General features: G+C 41.9%; 1 protein-coding gene across 2 annotated transcripts in view; it reads left to right on the forward strand.

Annotated features, from left to right (window-relative positions):
- Positions 1–20,778, forward strand: part of PLXNB1 (plexin B1) — a 170,247-nt gene that overhangs the window by 133,230 nt on the left and 16,239 nt on the right. For both annotated transcript variants that reach the window (XM_087923446.1, XM_087923447.1), the window contains 11 exons: positions 87–223; positions 2,057–2,233; positions 4,273–4,441; positions 7,477–7,719; positions 9,924–10,100; positions 11,050–11,198; positions 11,332–11,432; positions 12,513–12,730; positions 13,977–14,155; positions 16,000–16,066; positions 17,996–18,142. In XM_087923446.1, coding sequence (XP_087779572.1) covers positions 87–223; positions 2,057–2,233; positions 4,273–4,441; positions 7,477–7,719; positions 9,924–10,100; positions 11,050–11,198; positions 11,332–11,432; positions 12,513–12,730; positions 13,977–14,155; positions 16,000–16,066; positions 17,996–18,142 — 1,764 coding nt within the window. The remainder of the gene's footprint in view (positions 1–86; positions 224–2,056; positions 2,234–4,272; positions 4,442–7,476; positions 7,720–9,923; positions 10,101–11,049; positions 11,199–11,331; positions 11,433–12,512; positions 12,731–13,976; positions 14,156–15,999; positions 16,067–17,995; positions 18,143–20,778) is intronic.

Raw genomic sequence — 20,778 nt, forward strand, 5'->3', positions numbered from 1 at the left:
TAGCATCCTCACTCCTCAAGCACCGGCTTTCTTTGTGCACCTTGCCTTTCCTGATGCAACAATTCTTTTCCTGCTCTTCTCTGTAGAATCCAGAGCTGAAATTCGTTTCTCCAATTCGAGGCCCCAAAGCGGGAGGAACCAGCCTCACGCTGACCGGGTCCAAGCTCCTGACTGGGAATCCCAGCAGAATCAGCATTTGGGTTGGACACTTCCCTTGCTACATGTAAGAAAGGAGGTCTGGCAGCAGCAACTTTGTCAGAATGGCTTCTTGTTTGGGGATGTAAGAATATGGCTCTGTCCAAGATGCACTTTGTTGGAATCCAGCTATTCCTCCCCATACTTGCATACAATTATATGGTCATACACAGAGAGATATATGTCAGACACATACATGCATGATCACAGACATGCTATGGAGTTGGACATCACTCTGGGGGGAGGGTTGCACAAATCCCTCCTTTTTAAGGTGGGTTGAAGATCCTCATCCACCCTTGTCCTCTTACATGAAAAACCAGGAATGCTCAAATCTCTGCCTGCTTTCTGGAAGTTTGGAGTTTCTTGACTTCATTTTGGCAAATTTTTTAACCCAGTTTCTGAATTCTCATTTTTCCATTCATGTTTCTTTTCCAGTTCTTTTCTAGTTTGTCTGTCTATACATGCATATATATTTGCCTGGACTACATAGATTTTGCCAAATAATTTCCCCAATGCATTTTTGTACATTATTTTCATGAATATTTGGGGTGGGATGCAAACATTCTCTGGGCATAGCTGGGTGGGCATGGTCATGTGACTGGGTGGGCGTGGCTTACTTTTGCAACACACAAACACACACACCAAGCTCTGTTCTTTTTGCCTCCTGGGCCTCAGGGAAGCCACCTGGGCAAAGCAGTAAGACAGCAAGGGGGTTCCCGGCACAGCTGATCATCAGAACAACTGATCGTTGGGAGAAAAAAAAAAGAAATACCAATTCAGCCAAACCGGAAGCTGTTTTTTTTACTACTGGTTCGCTTGAACCGGCCCGAACCGGTGGAATCCCACTATTGGGATTTATGCAATTTGCTACAGACTTACTTCTATATTATGCTTTTTTAAAGCAAAATTTATTTTTTTAAAGATATATTGGTTTTAAAAGATGCCAAATTAGATCTGTCTCGTTCAGGCAAGAACTGAATATCTTTCTTCCCATATCCCTATCCGGCACTTCTAAGAAGGAGATTTGATTTGCTCAGCCCCTTGTGATTCTTACTAGGTTCATATTCAAAAGTTTTGTTATGATGAATGTAATATATTTGTGATAGGAGAAATTCATCAGTCACAACCTATTAAATCTGTTTTAGGTTATAATCCTACACATACTTGGGAATAAATCTTATGCAATCCAAGGAAATAATTCTGGATAGATAGGGTTAGGACTACACATTGTTTAAAACTGTAATAAAATAAAATGGTTATCAAAATTGAAAACAAGAGTTTTGTGGCTTTCCAGACCCATTAGACAGAACATGTGAAATGATGGAGAAGATTTACTTATACCAATTATTTTTTATTACGACACAATGCTTTTTGCACCATTGTTTTCCTTTATATGTCCCTAAGATCAAAAGTCTAGAAACTAAGTTTTTATGTGTAATAAAACATATCACTGAAGACTCAGAAACTTTTCATGAAAATGTTTTTAATGTTTAATTAAATCAGGGAAAGAAGCCAGGGTCTCTCTGGGGACAGAATATATTTACAGTCTCATAGCTCCCTCTCTTTCATTTCACACTGGCTGTGCATTTAGATGTGATTCGTTTTTATGGCAAGGTAGAATCTAGGAATATTCTCACAATTTATGGGTTGGGAAGAAAAGGCAAGTCTGTGAATTCAGTCTTCTCTTGGTGGCTCCTGGAAGATATTTTACAGAAGGCCACAGAGTGCCCGGTTTTGGCCACAAATACGATACGCCTTTTAAATTGTCTTTGAAAAAGTTTTATTGTTTTGTGCTATCGGTAGACTAAATATTTCCTAGAGTAAGTTTATATTTTTATTTTGCTTTCCTTTTCTTCTAAAGTCATTCTGAGATGCAGGAACATGAGTTGATGTGCCAGACAAGCGCCAGTAATGTGTCTACAGAGTTTTCCATCACAGTCAAATACGGCGATCAAGAACGGAAGTTGGAGCATTCCTTCTTCAAATACACCCTTGACCCCAACATCACCTACGCAGAACCAGCCAAGAGTTTCCAAAGGTAACAGCAAATAGGACAGATCTGAGGTGAAGCTCTGTGGTTGGTAAATCCTGTCCCTTCGGCTTATGGATGACTAGGATTGATACTTTTAGAAGTCCAGTAGTGTCTAAAAGAGGGACAGATCCCTATCCTATCTTATACTGAGGTATTTTAACATTTTAAGATTAAATGACCTGCAGGTTTCTGTCATGCTGCCTATTGGTGTTTCTGAACCTACAGTGTGGAGGTACATCATGAGGACTATGCTAGTGGTTCCTGATATAGAGGCCAAAATAAAATAATAATTAAAACTAAAGCAAAATCTCAGAAGAGAGTTGAGGCAAATCTAATGTGTTTTCAGTCATTTTCCAATTTTATATGTAAATGTAACGCAGAGGTCCAATAGATAGATACCATTTGAAGAAGAGCATGAGTGCCTATATGATACAATCAGTGGCATTGTAGGCATGAGGCAGTGATCCTCCAAATCTCTCGATGATGATGTTCTGGTCCACATAAAGAAGAAACTAATCTGATTCAAAAACTAGTCAGTCTTCCTGAAGAGAAAGCAGCCAGTGCAGGTTCCCCATTACAATTCCCCAGATCAGATCAAATTTTCCAACTGGTAGCAGTTCTCAGGAGTCAGGTAGAGATGTTCTTTCAGCCAGTGTATCTAGAGTTGCCAGAATTGTGTCCTGTTACCAACAAGATGGACCTCTGGATAAGCGTGACTGGAAAAGAGTTTCTACCACCCTTAATTTAGCAGTCTGACCACTGCAGGGTAGTGATTATCATCCAGTGCACCCACATATCTTCTCTACAAAGCACCAATAATTGCACAAGCAGGCAGACAACTCTGTGAGCATCTGCTGTTGGACATCACATTTTTTTTTCATAGTTGCTATGCTATTTTCAGGTGATTTCCCTTAAACCATGTAATAAGAATGTGGAATACAATTATTAGAATAGAAATATAGGAGGCTGCCTTAATCTGTCTTTGATTATTGGTCCATTGAATTGTGAATTCAAACTCTAGAACAATTAATCAGTGGAACAACTTGACTCCAGAAGTTGTGGGCGTTCCAACACTGGAAATTTTTAAGAAGAGATTGGACAGCCATTTAATTGAAATGGTATAGGGCAGTGGTGGCTAACCTTTTTGGGCTCCTGTGCCAAAAATTGTGCACGCGCTTGCATGCGTGCGCTCGTGTGCCAGCACCCAGAAGGTAATGCGTGTGGCCCCCCATCCCCCTGTGCATGCACGCACGATTCCCTCCCGCCACCCCCTTACCTGCACTGCAACTCCCAGCTGATTTTCAGCCCATTTGAGGTCCTTTTCAGCCACCCAGAGGCTCGAGGGAAGCCTCTGCAGCCTTTGTAGGCCGAAAAAATGGGCCTGTTTCATCACTTCTGGTATTTCCAAAAATACAGGAAGTGATGAAACGGGCTGAAAACCAGCTGGGAGGCGTGTGCATGCGCAGTGAGGTAAGTTTGCCTGGGGCTCACGTGCCAAGCAAATAGCATGCCATAAGTTCGCCATCGCGGGTATAGGGTCTCCTGCCTGAGCAGGGGATTACACCAAGTCCAACATCCAAGTCTCTTCCAACTTTTTTGTTGTTGTTGTTGTCATCGTCATCAGGACACAATCTGTTATTAACCCACAATCTGTTCAGACTACTGCTATTATTAGCCTCAAACAAGGCGTTGAGTGGCCATGAATTGTAGAAGTTGTACATTTAGACAGCACCAAGTTGCCACCTCCTGTTCAATGTTGCCTGATGAGGCAAATGTAAGGAATCACTCTGGGATTGTCTTTCATTACTTTAATGCCGAGGTGGGCAACTATGGCCCCTTAAGAACCTGTGTCCTTCAACTCCCAGAATTCCCGAGCCAAAACGAATGAATGGCTGGCTCAGGAATTCTGGGAGCTAAATTCCACAGCCAGTAAGGGGCCCACCGTTGCCCACCGTGTCTTGGTGAAAACAATCCCAAAACTTCAAATCCCAAAACTAAATGTGCTAAAACCTTCAATGTTTGTTCATCTGTATGCATTATTTCAGTGGCGGGCGAGAGATAAGAGTTCGTGGGCATAACCTCGATGTCGTGCAGTGGCCAAAAGTCCGTGTCACCATTTCACCCTTGGAGCGCCGACGTCGGGGAGTGGGAAGATGGCGAAGGATTATTCCAGAAACAGGATGTCTGGAGAACGCTCTCTGCAGTGTCCAGCAAGTAAGTGAGATTTTTTTAAAAAAAAATATCTCTCTTAGCCTGTTTCAAGTTAATTCTAGAGGGATCCCGGTTGGAGAATCAGAACCATGTTCTGTTCTCTTCAGAGTCAAGAAGAATCAGGTGGATTGAAGGGGGTTCAAAAGTTTGGATATTATCCCAACAGCCAGAGCCATTTGGCTTCCGCTGTTGTTTCCAGCATGCCACGTATGGGGAAAGCAGCCATGTTCTATCCTGAAGGCATTCTTGAGATCACCCAGATGCCAAAGACCAGTTCCCCACCTATCCAAAGAGCCAGGCTATAAAAAGCATGGGTTTAAATTACAGGAAGGCAAATTCTTTATTGAGTGTTAGAAACAACTTCCCAAACAGTAAGAATACATTGACAGTGGAACCAATTACAGGTAGTCCTTGACGCACGACCACAATGGAGCCCCAAATTTCTGTTTTTAAGCAAGACAGTTGTGAGTTTTGCCCCCACTTTATGGTCTTTCTTGCCACAGTTAAGGGAATCACTTCAGTTGTATAGGGTTTCCTTCCTAGGCAGGGGGTTGGACTAGATCTCCAAAGTCCTTTTCCAACTAATCTAGTCTAGTCTAGTCTAGTCTAGTCTAGTCTATTTTCTATTTTCTATTTTCTATTCTATTCTAGTCTATTCTAGTCTAGTCTAGTCTATTTTTATAAATAACTCAAGGCAGAGAACATTCCTAATACTCCTTCTCCCTCCGTATGCCCCATAATAACAACTTTATGAGATGGTTTGGGTTGAGAAAGAGGTGAGTGGCCTAGGGTCACGCAGCTGTCTTTCATGCCTGAGGCAGGACTAGAACTCACAGTTTTCTGGTTTCTAGCCTGGTGCCTTAATCACTACACCAGACTAGCTCTGTTGAAGCAAAACAGCCAAAAAGAATCATAACCAAATGTGAGCCTCATTTTTTTTTGTTAACAAATTGTTCGTTGTTTAAATATATCAATGGTACCTTTTTACTACTAGATATATGTGAATTTTTTTCCTTTACATGACTTACTGCAAATTGTATTAATTTTTATTTTATTTTATTTATTTTCAAAGCACATATTCATTTACATTTTAATAGTACTGTGTCAAGCCTTACTTACATTTACACTTCTTTTTCATATCAAACCTTGTTTCTCTTCTCTAACCATATATACAACATTTCCCATACCTCATAAAACTCAGACTCCTCTTTACCTTTCAATTTCCTCATAAGCCTATCCATCTCAGCACAATCAAGTATCTTATTTATTACCGTATTCTCGGAAGGTACCTCACTTACTTTCCAGCTCTGGGCATATGCAATTCTTGCCACTATTATTATGTATTGTATGATGTATTGGATATGTTTCTTTAAATTTCCTTTAATCATTCCCAATAAAAATGTTTCTGGTTTAAATCCAATATCATACCCTGTAATTTCTTGTATCCATTTCCTCAATTTTTCCCAGTATTTTTTAGCTTTTGGGCATTGCCACCACATATGATAATATGTTCCATCTGTAAGCTTACATTTCCAGCATTGCAATTTCATATTTGGATATATTCTGGCCAATCTCGCCAGTGTCAAATGTCATCTATAAAACATCTTGATTAAATTTTCTTTAAATGCTGTTGATAAAGTTAATTTGCAGTTCTTGATCCAAATTCTCTCCCAATCCTCTAGCTGTATACTCTGTCCTACATTTTGTGCCCAAGCGATCATTGGGCCCTTAACTACTACTTCTTCCATTTCTACTTTAAGTAAATAATTATATGTTCTAGTGATAACTTTTTCTTCTTTACCAATCAAAATTTGGTCTAGTTGTTGGGGTTCCCTTTCTATTCCAAATTCCTCCATGTCTTTTTTATGTCTCATTCTTATCTACAAATACGGCCACCAATCCACAATTATACCTTGGTTTTTTTAGTTCTTCAGTTGTTTTTAAATTCCCGATTGTCTAATAATTCCTTATATCTAATCCTCTTTTTCTTCTCCATTGTATTTGGGTAGATCACTGCTTCCATCGGTGACACCCAGTCCAGTAATTTAATATAGTGCTTCTTCCTTAACTTTTCCCATATTTTTATTAATGAGTCCCTAATTTGATGGCGATAGAAATATGAATGTATCCTTTCCCGTTTATCCCACAGGAAGGCATGCCTTCCTGTGTGAAGGTCATGCCCTTCAATTATTAATACTCTCTTATTGTCTAGGTTTATCCAATCTTTAATCCAGAGTAATCCCGCTGCCTGATAATATAGTTCCCATTTTGGGAGTCCTAGGCCACCTCTACTTCTGCTATCTTGTAGCATTTTTGCGTTAATTCATGCTTTCTTTCCCAACCAAATAAATTTAAGCACCGTTCTATTCAATTCTTCAAAGTATTTTTTATCTAATTTTATGGGGATTGTCTGAAATAAGTATAACAATTTTGGCAGTATATTCATTTTTATCGTGGCAATTCTGCCCATCGACAATAATTGCAACTTTTTCCAGCTCTCTAAATCTTTTTTACATTGTAACATTGATTTCTTATAATTATCTCCCTTTATGGTCGAACGTTGTCCTGTTAGTCAAATCCCCAAATATTTAATCTTTTTTTCCACTTTTAGTCCCAACTCTCTTTTTAACCCCTTCTTTTGTTTTTCTGTTGAATTCTTTACTAACATTTTTGTTTTTTCTTTATTAATTTTTAGTCCTGCCACTAGTCCATATTTGTCAATTTCCCTTAACAAATTTATCCCTGTTTCCATTGGTTCCTCGATGATGAACACTAAATTGTCCTCAAATGTTTGGGTTTTATATTCCTGATTTTTTATCTTTAATCCTGTTATTTCCTCATTTTGCCTTATTTTGGTTAGAAGCACTTCTATCTCAGTCTATTGTGTTTAAAGACTTGGGTATAGGAATGGGCTCTGAAAAAAGGTATAGAGAGCTATCTCAGGAATTTCTCAGAAATAAAAATATCTTGAAAACAATAGCTTTGGAACTGTGGAGAATTAATTATAGTCATTAATTTCCCTTCATTTCTGATCCTAGTTTGAAGAGCCATGTCAAGTCAATTCCTCCAACCTTATAGTTTGCAAGACACCAGCAATTAAGCCATTGTCCCACTCCATTCAAGTAAAACTGGAGTTTGTCCTGGATAATCTCAGCTTTGACTTCAACGCCTTTCATCCCTCTGGCTTTTCTTATGAAGTTGACCCCTTCCTGAAGCCCCTCAATACAGACGACATCACCAAACCCTACCGTCACAAACCTGGAAGCATCATCTCTGTGGAGGTAAACAGAACAACTTGTTCTCCATAAGTGGAGGCAATGTTTCTTCTTGGGTTATTGGCTGTGATTATCCTGTATTATGTAGGATACTGCTGTTACGGCTGAGATTCAGCCATTTAATTTTAATTTTTAATTTTTCCCAATTTCTGAACCACCCATCTCTCTCAAAGAGGGAGTCTGGACGGTGTAGAACAAAATATTAAAATTTAAAAGCGTATACAATTTTTTAAGTAGTATTTCTTTATTTACAAATAAACAACTGTATATATATTTCCATATGCAATTGATCCATTCATTAATTTACATAGCACATTTCCTCATGGTGATAAAGCTAGTCTTCTGTCCACTCATTTTTTTCCCCCACAACTACAAACCTGAGAAAGAAATGTCAGGCTGAGGTAACTCAAAATCAGCTATTAATTTCTATAGCTGATGGTGGCTGGAATTGGGATATGCCTTGTCCTAGCCAACACATCTTACTGAACACTGATGAGCCAAGTAAAGCTGGAAGAATATTATTTTTTCCGATTTACAAATAATCTGCCTCAGGCTTGGACATTCTGTATAACCCCTGGGAATAATAATACAAGATACTGCAGACCAGAGACCCCACCAATCTTTTGGGCCTCAGGGACCAGTTCTGTAGATGGAGGTTTTTCCACGGACCAGAGGGGGTCTGGTTTTGTATGCTGCCTGCATCCCATGGATGGAGGTTTGCTTGTTTGCACGGCCCAGTTTCTGGCATGCCACAAACCAGTGCCGGTCTATGGACCAGAGGTTGGGGACCCCTGCTGTAGACCTCCTCTACTTGCATAAACCTGGCAGGGAGGATTTTTACATTTTTTTTCTCGCCTACAATTCCCTTTAGCCCTAATCTCTGGATTGGGGGTGGAAAAAAATGGATGAAAAGAAAACCTTAAATGTAGAGGGTGTTGAAAACTTTTATGGCTGCAGGCATGGATGAATTAACCAGAGAAGAATTAAAGCATGGGTGTGATTAAAATATGGATGCGGTTTGTTTATAGGGAGCTAGAAACTTACGTAATATGTACATGAGGGGTGCATCTCTGCCTGATGACTGGAGAAATGCCACTATTGTTCCTTTATACCAGTGTTTTTCAAACTTGCTGTCTGGAGAATTGTGGAAACTGAAGGCCATTCATCTTAAAATTGCCAACTTTGAAAAACACAGCTTTATTCAAAGTGGAAAAGTAGGAAGAACAAATGCTAACACTGCGTGGAGCTTGGCTTGCGGATGTAGCCTGGGAATGCTTGACAGAAGTCTGGTTTAATGGATAGAAGGATGACAACGAATAATATCTGGGAAATGAAGTGGGATTCTGCACCTGGCGGGGGAAACGAGCCAATTTTTTGCTCTTAGTAAGGCTTTGAGAAATGTGTGAATATGAGAAAGAAAGATTAATGGAGAAAAAGTTTAACTGTCAGAAAATGAATAATACAACAAACACATTTGAGGTAGAATGTATTTTGTATGGATTTCAAATTTAGTTATAGAATGTAATAAGCTATGCTGGAACAGGAGCATGTTTGGTAATAATTGGAATTCACAGAGACATAGGATCCTCAATCTCAATAACTGGAACTTGCCTGCCGCCCCTAACAAGCTAGTGATTATTTTATTTTTATTTTTGTTTATTTATTTGTAAACTGGAAATGAATAGACCAGGACCCCTCAAAATAGACAGTGCTGTATTGTTGGGACAATGCAAGATGTCGATACTCTTGTTTTTAGTATTATTCATAGTATAATAATATATTATTATAATATATAATAATAATAATAAGTAAAGTAGCATTTGTTAAATTATTTCATATAAATGTTTGGAGGTGAGCAAACAATCTGAAACTTCATAAAGGAGTTGATGAGCTGTCGGGAAGCTCATTGGTGTTGGTGTAGAATAACCAAAGGAACTTTTTCAAAAAGAAAGCGGGCTTTGTTTTTCCTTGAAGATATTTCGCTTCTCATCCAAGAAGCTTCTTCAGTTCTTTAAATCCTTACATCCTCAACCATTCAGTCAGAACTAAAGAAAGTTTCTTGGATGACAATCGGAACATCTTCAAGGAAAAACAAAGTCCACTTGCTTTTTGAAAAAGCACCTTTGGAACAACCATGACCTGGATAATGGAGAATCTCCACTGGCATGGTGTATAGAGTAACTTTTCACAAGGGTTCTCTGTTCCTCCAGGGAGAAAATCTGGATCTGGCCATTTCTAAAGATGAAGTAAAAGCCATGATTGGAGTTGGGGTCTGCTCAGTCAAGACCCTAACGAAGAACCACCTGTATTGTGAGCCTCCTACTGAACAACCGGCTCCTCAACATCGGGCTAAACGGGAAGGTACCGACTCACTGCCAGAATTTACGGTAAGAAATTGTCTAGGACAGGCTTCCTCAACCTTGGCTACTTTAAGGTGGGAGGACTTCAACTCTCAGAATTCGACTCCCAGAAGTTGAAGTCTACCCATCTTAAAATGGTCAAGGTTGAAAACACTGGTCTCGGGATATTGAGAATTAAATTCAATCCAGAATAGGAAACTTGGTTTAAGAACTTGGCGTTCTGCTTTAAAAATTGCAATGATGTTGCAATGAAATTGCAATCCATTCCCGGGGGTGGGAAGAAATGAACATTTTTGGTCATTGGTTTCTTCCTTCTCCATCAGCAACTTTGAGGTATGTTGAATGGGTGTCCAACTTTTTGGCTTGCCTGGACTGAATTTAGTGAGGAGGAATTGTCTTGGGCTGCATCTAAAATATATAATATAATTAACGCATATAAGCATTGCTAAAATCACACAAGAATGTTAAAAGTTTACAAACTTGTGGGGCTGCGTTACTAGCTGTCCAGGGCTTCCTGAGGCTCAGGGGCTGCAGGTTGCACACCTTGTCTATCAGATAAAGGATCTGAAATTCTTGTCAATAAAATGAAAGTTCAGAAAATAATATCAAAAGGAGCAAAAATAGGACTGGTGGCTAGCTGTGATGCTTGAGAAATTGTGATGGGATGTAGTGAGGAGGTGGATCCCCAGGAGGGAGGGGGCGCATTCCAGAGGAGTAACTCAGCCCAGATATTATGTGAGAGAGAAAGAGGGTGAAAACAACCCCTCCCTAATAGTTCACAGAGTATATTGTAGACTCAGACAATGGAGTGTTCAGTCTGGCACGATTCTGTCTATAGGCACGAAAAGAACTCGGCAGGGGAGAATTGCCACATGTCATTCTTAGTTTTGAGCCTGGCAGAAATATTACATTTGTCCAGGGTGATGCAATATTGTATCTCCCAGGCCGTCGTATTTACATGTTTGTCCTCCTGCAGGTTCAAATGGGGAACAAGAACTTCTGGCTCGGTCGTGTGCAATATGACACAGAGAGTCAGCTCACTTTCCCCCTGGAGGCCCAGATTGGCTTGGGAGTGGGGACCTCTTTTGTGGCTTTGATTGTACTCATCATCGTCTTCATCTACAGGTGAGAAGAAGGTGGTCAATTGTGGTCGTGCGTCGAGGGCTACCTGTATATTCTCCAATGAAGGGGGTACCTGCATAAGATTTGGGAAGAAAGGGAACAGCATGGTTTTATTTTTTATTTTTTTTCGTTATAGACGGAAGAGCAAACAGGCCCTGAGGGATTACAAAAAAGTTCAAATCCAGCTTGAAAATCTGGAAACAAGTGTTCGGGATCGGTGCAAAAAGGAATTTACAGGTACTACTTCTGATTCTAACCTTTCTTAAAGTCACAGGTCAGAATTAAAAATAAAAAAATAAAATAAAATAAAGAACAGAACAAAACAAAATTTAATATTACATTACAATTAGTGGTGAGATTGTTGATGACTGGCCAAAGTCTGCCTCATTTTATAGACATGATAATAGAATTTAACTTCATTCAAAGAAATTGCCTCATACTGATCTGATAGTAACAGCTGTATACATAAATTTCCCAGATATTTTACCAGGTAAGGAGTTATGAGTCCGTGAATCCTTATAGAGGGAACAATATAACAGCATATGAGCTGTAGTTTCAATGGCCTCTTGTCCATAAAAGCATAGTCTCAGGTCATATGGAACTATTTTATGTTGGCCCTCCGGAACTGCTGTTGAAGAGCATTACAACAGAGTTAGTGCCCTTCGAAATTAGCTAGAGTTAGTGCCCTTCGAAATTTAGAAATAATGATACAATATAGGTATCTTGCTGGTTTACGATGGGGGGTCTCAAGGAAATGTTCTTGAGTGCAGCAGATAGATCCTGTTGGGTTTTTGGCCTTTAATACAGTACATTGTTTTAAATGGGGACAATAAGACAACTTAATGTGGCCAGTTCACCATGGACTTCTTGCCAAGGCCAACTTGACATGGCTAACTCGCTGTGGGATGATCCACATGGGATAACTCAATGTCATCAATGTTATCCGCCACTGTTCCTTCCTCATTATTTCCATTTTTTGTCAATGAAAATAATGTCGAAGAAACCATGGCGGATAACATTTATCGGGTTGAGTTATCCCGCATCGAATTTTCCCACGGTGAATTCTCCCATGGTGAGTTGGCAGTGACAAAATAGTAGTGAGACGGTTGCGGCAAGTTGGCTATGGCAAGTTGCCCCATTCTGTTAAATGTACTGAGTGCATGTCATAGCTGAAGATGGCATGTTCACTCAGTTCCTGATATAAGGCAGAAACATTTTCAGTTTTCTACGTTTATCACACACACACACACACACACACACACACACACTCTTCTCAGGCCACTTCCACTTGTCTTGTGTGATTCCCTCTCTTTCTAGACCTCATGACTGAAATGATGGATCTCACCAGTGACCTGGTTGGCACTGGGATTCCTTTCTTGGATTACAAATCCTATGCAGAACGGATCTTCTTTCCGGGCCACAGGGAGTCCCCACTGCAAAGGGATCTCGACGTGCCTGAATCTCGGAGGCAGACGGTTGAACAAGGCCTGGTGCAGCTCTCCAATCTCCTCAACAGCAAGCTCTTTCTCACCAAGGTATGTTTCAAATAAAGAATCGAATCGAATTAACCGTGTAAAATACAGTTCTACCATGGCAGGATCCAAGGCGTAACAAATAGGTTAAAATGTTACATTCAGTGTCGGTTTCCATAATAATGCCCAGGTTTGTTTTAAGGCCTGCGGATTGCACTCAAAGAACATACTAAAACTTGTTTGGTTCCAATTGGGCTTGTTTCTTTTTTAAAATTGCCTTGGCACATTGTGCGAATCCAGCCTGCTTGTTGAATTTTCAGTATAATTCTGCAAATGCAGAAGATGGGTAACCCAGTGACAAAGTTAAATGGTGTTGTTCAAAGTCAGGGGATGTTCACTACATGAAGCATAAAAGCAATTTCCTAGTCACCAGGGTAGAAAAAATATTGGAAAGTCTATTAGCAGTTATTAAAAAAATGTTTTAAAAAAGAATCTCCTGAGCATCTGAACTGTTACTTAGTGCAACTATTTATTTTAAAAGTTTTATAACAAAAGCCTGTTGCAGGCAGTCCTTGACTCACAACCAGTTGTTTGAAGTTCCTACTTGGGTGGCACTCATGGCCAAGATTCTACATTCCAGTTGATTCCGGTTGATTCTGTCTACACAGTCATGTGACTATACTCGTTTGAGAACTGGGCCGCATTTATGGCCGACTGCAACATCCTAAAGTCATGTGACAATATTTTCCACCGTATTTACTTCTGGTCTTTGGCAAACTCCCCCTCACCCCCCCCCCCATAGCGAACCATTGATTTGCTGAACAACCGTGGTATTCACTTAACAACATTTTATGCCATAGTCATAAAATCAGGTTAGTCCTGTCATCAACCTGATTTACAACTGTCTTATCTTATGACCCATGATGGGCAGGCTCCATTATGGTTGTACGTCGAGGACTTCCTGCAATAGGTTATTTGTAAAAATAATAAAAAGCGGGATACAAAATAACAAAAATGAAGAGATTCTGTCAGTGGAGGAGCAGAAAGAGGTTGGAGGTTGGAGAAAAATTACACCGTGATCTCTGTTTAGAAAATGCAAGCTTGTCCAGACAGCATGTATTCTTTCATTTGCATATAATAAGATATGGAAGTTTTGGCTTTATTTATTTCTGCTGAGGTTTTTTTTTTTTTTTTTGCTTGTCTTAACTTTTTATGGAGGTCACTACCAATCAATTAAAATGCCTATTCTGCCCCCAAAAATAATTGCTTAATTGCAATGCCAACTTAGATCATCTTCCTTTTTTTCTAGTTTATTCACACCTTGGAAATCCAGCGCACCTTTTCTCCAAGGGACCGGGCTTATGTCGCCTCACTTCTCACAGTCGCCTTGCATGGGAAACTTGAGTACTTCACAGATATCCTCAAAACTCTCTTGAATGACCTGGTAGAGCAATATGTGGCCAAGAACCCAAAGTTGATGCTGAGAAGGTGAGGGTCAAGGTCAGAAGAAAATCCCGGGGGAGTTAAGACAAATCGAGGAAGGGTCCATGCATCGGGGTTGCTGCTTATGATAGTTGAGGGATACTATCAAATTTGGGGGACAGTACAATGAGGAAATTTTATTGTCCTTGTTCCTGATTCGCAGATTTTTTTTTGTAAGCATCTACCATGTTTCTCCAACAATACGGCCTCCCCCAATAGGAAGTCCCAGCATGTTTTATAGGCATAAAATCAAATTAAGCCCCTCCCCGCAAATTAAGGCCTATATTAAACATGCGAAATGGGGGGGGATGGTGGGGGGGGCTTGCCGTTAGGAAGTACTTTTGTTGCATACCCGGATATGGTGCTGCCTGCGTTGACTTCGGCGTTGGTGGGGCACTTCATATCAGGAGACCTTCCGCCACTGTTGCCTTCCCTTCTCCCCGTGCTGCTGCGGTGTTTAGAGCAACTCCGCGACGTTTGGTGCAACCATGCAGCGTTTGGCGCAGCCACACGCAGCCAGCCAGGGCTCCTCCCTGCAACCGGAGCCCGGCGGAGACACTTGGCTTCAGGTGCTCCTGTCGCCGCCTTCCCTTCACCTTAGAAGGCAAAGCCAATTCTTTTAAAAACGATGTCCTACTAGTGGTACGACAAAGCCTCCCCTGCCTGAGAGGGCAGCCCAACCCCACGTGGGGAGGCGAATCTCTCGGGGCCGCAGCACAGGATCGGCCCACCCCTGTCCACGGATAGGTAGGCGCTATCACTGCCTTGGGCAGCCTCTCCCAGTGGCCCCTTCGGGTTCGGGCTGGAGGGACTTGGGAAGGAAGCTAAACTTGGGTCGGCCCGGCTCTTTTGCTTGGCAGGTGGGCGCGTACCTGTGGCTCACTTTCCTGGCTCTACCCAGCCCGCATGGCTCTGGCGCAGCCCTGATGGGATGAGCGGAGGGCCCGGTGGGGAGGCACTCGCTGCCTTGGCGAGAGCTCCACCACCGGGCAGGAAGGCCCATCTGTCAGGTGCGCTGGGCACCCCAGGCGAAGCTCTTCACTCTCTGCCCGGTGCCAGACAGGGATGGAGGCTGGGCGCTTCTCCTGGGGTGGGGCAATCCTGCGTTGCTCTAAACGCTGCGGCAGCACGGGGAGAAGGGAAAGCAATGGTGGTGGAAGGTCTCCCGATGTGAAGTGTCCCACCAATGCCGAGGTCAACATCCAAGCCGTCACTGCCCGCCTGCCTGAGGATACAATGGGGGGGGGGGAATTAAGTCACCCCCGAAAAGATGACCTAGCTATTTTTTCGGGGGTCAAAAAAAAATAAGGCCCGGCCTTATTTTGTGAGAAACACGGTAGTATAACTTTGTGAAACACAACATTGGATCCAAGAGGCCTTTGCTCCTCTTTCTCAGATCGAATAACCTTCTTTTGATTGCTGGCTCATATGAATAAACTTGGTCTGAAGACTTGCTGTACAGAAGGCCATCAAAACTAAATCAGAACAAGAATATTTAGCCCAGTTTCCAGCAGAGATCAGCCAAAATGCTTAGCTGTGGCCAAGAAGGCAATACTCCGTTCCCAGTATTTGCCAACTAGTGCAATGGCCCACTAAGAAACAATGGCATATCACTTCTTGATATGGGAATGGAGTAAAGATCTTTTCAGTGGGGGCCTTCTGGTTGAATCCCTTTCACAAGAAGTGACAGTGTTCACATCTCACAAGAGATGTAGGTAGGGTTTTTTTTAGAGAACTGAATTTGCCTCCCTTCTCAGTTTTAGTTTTTAGTTTTTAATACCCTTCCTTCTGGAATTGAAGAACAGTACACAGTGGGGTCAAGTTTGAAACAACTTCAACTTCTCTTTCAGGACAGAAACTGTGGTTGAGAAGCTGCTGACTAACTGGATGTCCATCTGCCTCTACGCATTCGTCAGGGTGAGACATTCATCAATTCCATTTTACGTGGAAGGTCAACATATATAACATGTGCTTCTCAGCCAGGTAGCCGCATAAACCTCTGCTCTAATGCCAAGGAGCCCTTCATTCTCAGCTGTTGGGATCTTGATGGAGGAGTACAGGAGACTTAGTGAGAAATCCAAGACTCCAGTGTCCTCTTGTGCATTAAATATTGCTAAAGCAGATGAATAAGAGTATGTGCTGGCTCTGGATCAGGAACAAGACATTCTAGCCAAGGTTTTTCTTTTTTAATTAGTGACATGATGACATACTGGGAACGGTCAGAAATAGGAATCTATACCATGCCTGCTTTTGGCACCCTATTGCTTAAGTTGAGCCCAGACATCTTTAATACTTCTGCAAGCTGGCCAGCTGCTGACTAAAACAGATTTGCTTATCTTATGAATTGAATGTTGAATGTCCTTCTGAATCTTTCAGGGTTTTCAGACCCAAGTGATGCTTTTCCTAAGATCCATCATTTTACAGGGTACCCTTCCTTCGCTATGAAACTATGTGATTGGGCAAGTTTTTGGGGAGGGAAATAAGGGAAAAAAATGTGCCTCTGCCTACCGGCATCCATCGGTATTCATCTGGTTTGCGTCCTGTCAGTGTGTGAGAGAGTTCAGGGCTGTTTGGAAAGTGAAACAGTATTTGCTGTGTGAGTAAGAAGGAGACAACAAGGAGCCTAGACATGGCTTAGCTCCTGTTCTATACTAAAGCTGCTTGGTGCTCTTCAGTGGTGGGATTCATTTTTTTTTACTACTGGTTCTGTGGGAGTGGCTTGGTGAGCGTGGCAGGGGAAGGATACTGTAAAATCTCCAATCAGAGGTGGTATTTTCCGGTTCTCCGAACTACTCAAAATTTCCACTACCGGTTCTCCAGAACTGGTCAAAACCTGCTGAATGCCACCTCTGGCCCTCGGTGCTGTGAAACTAAAACTGAAACTACACTCCTCTGCTTGTGTTTTGCATTTGGAACAGATTTTTTTTCAGGTGGGGAGGGGGAGTAGAACTCCTTAGCATAAGAGCATGTTAATAATAATATACGAAATACGAATGCTCTGATGGTCATTTCAAAAAATCCTTTCTTAGTGAGCACCTAGAAGCCAAGAAGAACATACGTGCCAAATTTCAAGTTTTTAGGCTTTATGGTTCTGGAGATTTTGTGATGATTTTGTGGTATTTCACTTTTATATAGAGAGATGTTCATGGTACTAATGTTGCACATCAGACTGGATTTATTTGCCAGATGAAGGTTAAAATTTGGCACTGTACCTGGCCAGAGACTTCTGTCATCCACTGATCTATTTCTTATATATAACTAAAAGGTCGGAAATGCAAGGTGGAAACTAGATGCTCTAGGTCAGTGGTGGCTAACCTTTTTGGGCTCCTGTGCCAAAAATTGCACTTGCACTCACTTGCGTGGGTTCATGTGCCAGCACCCAGAAGGCAATGCGCACGGGCCCGGCCCGCCCCCTGCACATGCACACGCGATCCCCCTGCCCCCTTACTTCACTGAGCATGTGCACGCCTCCCAGCTGATTTTTTGGCCCATTTGAGGCCTTCTTTGGCCTCCCAGAGGCTAAAGGGAAATCTCTGCAGCCTTTGGAGGCTGAAAAATGGGCCCGTTTCATCACTTCCGGTATTTCCGGAAATACAGGAAGTGATGATATGGGCCTGTTTTTCAGCCTCCAAAGGCTGCAGAGGCTTCTCTCGAGCCTCTGGGAGGCTGAAAAAGGCCTCAACCTGGCCAAAAAATGAGCTGGGAGGCGTGCACATGCACAGTGAGGTAAGATTGCCTGGGGCTCGTGTGCCTGCACAAATGGCTCTGCGTGCCACCTGTGGCACGCGTGCCATAGGTTCGCCATCATGACTCTGGATGATGAAGATTTCTCTGTTTCTCCATTAGGATTCTGTTGGGGAGCCCCTCTATATGCTCTTCCGGGGTATCAAGCACCAAGTCGACAAAGGGCCTGTGGACTGGGTAACTGGGAAGGCAAAGTACACCTTGAATGACAACCGGCTTCTCCGAGAAGACCTGGAATATCGCACACTGGTAAGGGCTAAGCGTGAACCTGTCAGGAAGAAGCACAGGTAGAATCAGCCTTGGACCACACAATCAGCTGCGTGTTTCTAGCCACCTTCAGAATCCAGGACCTTCTTTCCAATCTCCATCCTGCTCCTAATAAGTCTTCCCATTCTTCTTGTCCTTTTCAAGCTCTGTGGATCAAGCCAGCCTTCACCCTCCCTGGCTAATTAAACATAATACGGGGTGGGAAAAAGTGCGACTATTCTTGCCCAATCTACTCCAATCTGTTGCTCACCATAGGATGTTAGATTTTAATTCCCACATCGGATGGGCTATGACATCATTGCACAAATGGCCTGATTGCATAAAGATGTCATGACACTGTACAAGTACGGTAAGTGTGATAATTGGATTACCAAATCCTGGGGGCTGAAGCCATAACACACCTAGGCTAGAGAAGACTATATTAAAGCATGCACACCATTTTTCACTTTTTCCCCCAGCTTAAATAATACTTGACTACTTTAATAAGGCTGGGTTCACATACTGAACTGAGATAAAGAAAATACAGTTACTGTGTCCACGTAACATAATTCTCTCAGCCATTATGACATAGTTCCCACAGGGCATGAAAAGAGAGACTGGATTCCAGCGCTTACACTGAATTGCCAATCACCAGACCTATTCTCACTGAGCCTAGCAATCTGTGTAAATTCAGCATGCTAAATGTGTGCTCCCAAGCCCATACTTCCCTTCAAAGATTATGCAGAATGAAAGCATCAGAATCTTATCTGTGATGACCCACGGTGGGATACAAAAACAACAAAATCACAAAAACAGGTGAAGTCTCTTTAATTCCTTCAACTTGGCTTTAAAAAAGTCCAATTATCATTGACTGGAGAAAAAAACCCCACAAACAGTTGTGAAAAGGAAGTACTTCCATTCAAACTCAAAATACATATAAATTATAAATAGAAAAATACAACACAAACCACACTGAAGCAATCAATGAGACAAGACAGGATAAGGGCTTGAAGACGTCCACAGATATCAAAATACACACACTGGGAAGGACGCCAGAACTCAGATAAGAACTGACAAACTAGAAATATTTTCATGCTTTGCTTCCAGCATTGATCCATGCGCAGTTTGTCCTTTTAAACAGTCCTCATCACAGCTGCAGCCCATGAAGGGGATCAAGGCTCTTTCCTCTCCCATAGACCATGCCATTCACATTTCTTCCTTATTTGGTCCTTCCTGCGTGCCCTAGGATGAAGAGGGGATGGGCCTGGGTCTTCCTCTGAATGCCCAGCCGGCCTGTGCCCTTCCCCAGTTTCCTCCACAACCTCCGGAGCCACACTCCCACTCCCTGTTGGCTGTTCCTCCTCTCCTTCGGAATCAGATTCTAACAGGGGCATGACACTGGCTCTCTTTGAAAATGAACCTCCCTCCCAAATGCATTCATTTCTGTGGTTTCATTGCAGAGCTAGTGTGGTACAAGTGGTCTTTGACTTAACAACCATTTGATCAGTGACCTTTCAAAATTTCGGTGGCACTGAAAAGACTGGCTTCACGCTTACAACCGTTGCAGCATCCCATGGTCATGTAATCAAAATTCACACATTTGGCAACTGATTCATATTTATGACTGTTGCAGGTCCCAGGGTCATGGTGATCCACCCTTTTGTGAACTTCTGACCAGCAAAGTCCATGGGGAAGCCAGATTCACTTTACAACTATGTTACTAACTTAACAACTGCAGCGATTCACTTAATAACTGTGGCAAGAAAGGTCAAAACTCATTTAATAGTTCTCTCGCTTGGCAACAGAAATTTCAGGTTCAATTATGGTCATAAATCAAGGGCTACCTCTATATGGCTTTGTATCTAGATTGACAGAATTCGGTTCTCCATTCATCCATAACATTTACTGACTAACTTTTGTGCTAATCAAAATATCTCTTTCAAACTATCCATCCAATGGGGTGGTACAAGGGGTGCTGGGGGGGTACAAAGTTTTTTTTTTTTTTTTTTTTTTTTTTTTATTTTTTTTTTTATTAGAGGGGTGTTTTTTTTTTTTTTTTTTTTTTTTTTTTGGGAGTTTTTTTTTTTTTTTTTTTTTTTATTTTTTTGTTTATTTTTTGGGGCACCTTTTTTAATCTATCTCACAGAATGGCTCTGTTTGTGCAGCATTTTTAACTGAGACCGAGTGGGGTGGAGTGAGCTGAAAGCCTGGATCAAGTCTCCCATTCCTCAGAGTATTGAATACTCTGACAGATCGGTCTGTCAATATTTAATTGCTCCCTTGTCAACTATTTTCCTTCCCACTGAAATGAAATCCTGCAATGGCCTCCCCAAAAGCGGAGCTTCCTCAAGCGTCCAGTTTCTGCTGCCAGCTGAGAGAAGAGCCTCCCAAAAGCAGCATCAGTGAGGGAAACTGCATGAGCCCCGCCCCTCCCCACCCCCAAACTCACCCGCAATGTCACCTGTCCTGCTTGCACCACTGTGTATATTTTCTCTGTGACTTTTTTTAAAATCATGACATGGGGTGGGAAGGGAAGCCCTCTTCCTTTTCATTGGCTCTCCAATGGCTGATCAAATCAATTCCAGTCTTGCATGGCTGACACCTGCCAATTCAGTCACGGGGGAGGAGGGTTGCATAAG

Source organism: Pseudonaja textilis, chromosome 2, assembly GCF_049901715.1.
Source record: "Pseudonaja textilis isolate UNSWEBS1 chromosome 2, rPseTex1.2, whole genome shotgun sequence".
NCBI lineage: Eukaryota > Metazoa > Chordata > Lepidosauria > Squamata > Elapidae > Pseudonaja > Pseudonaja textilis.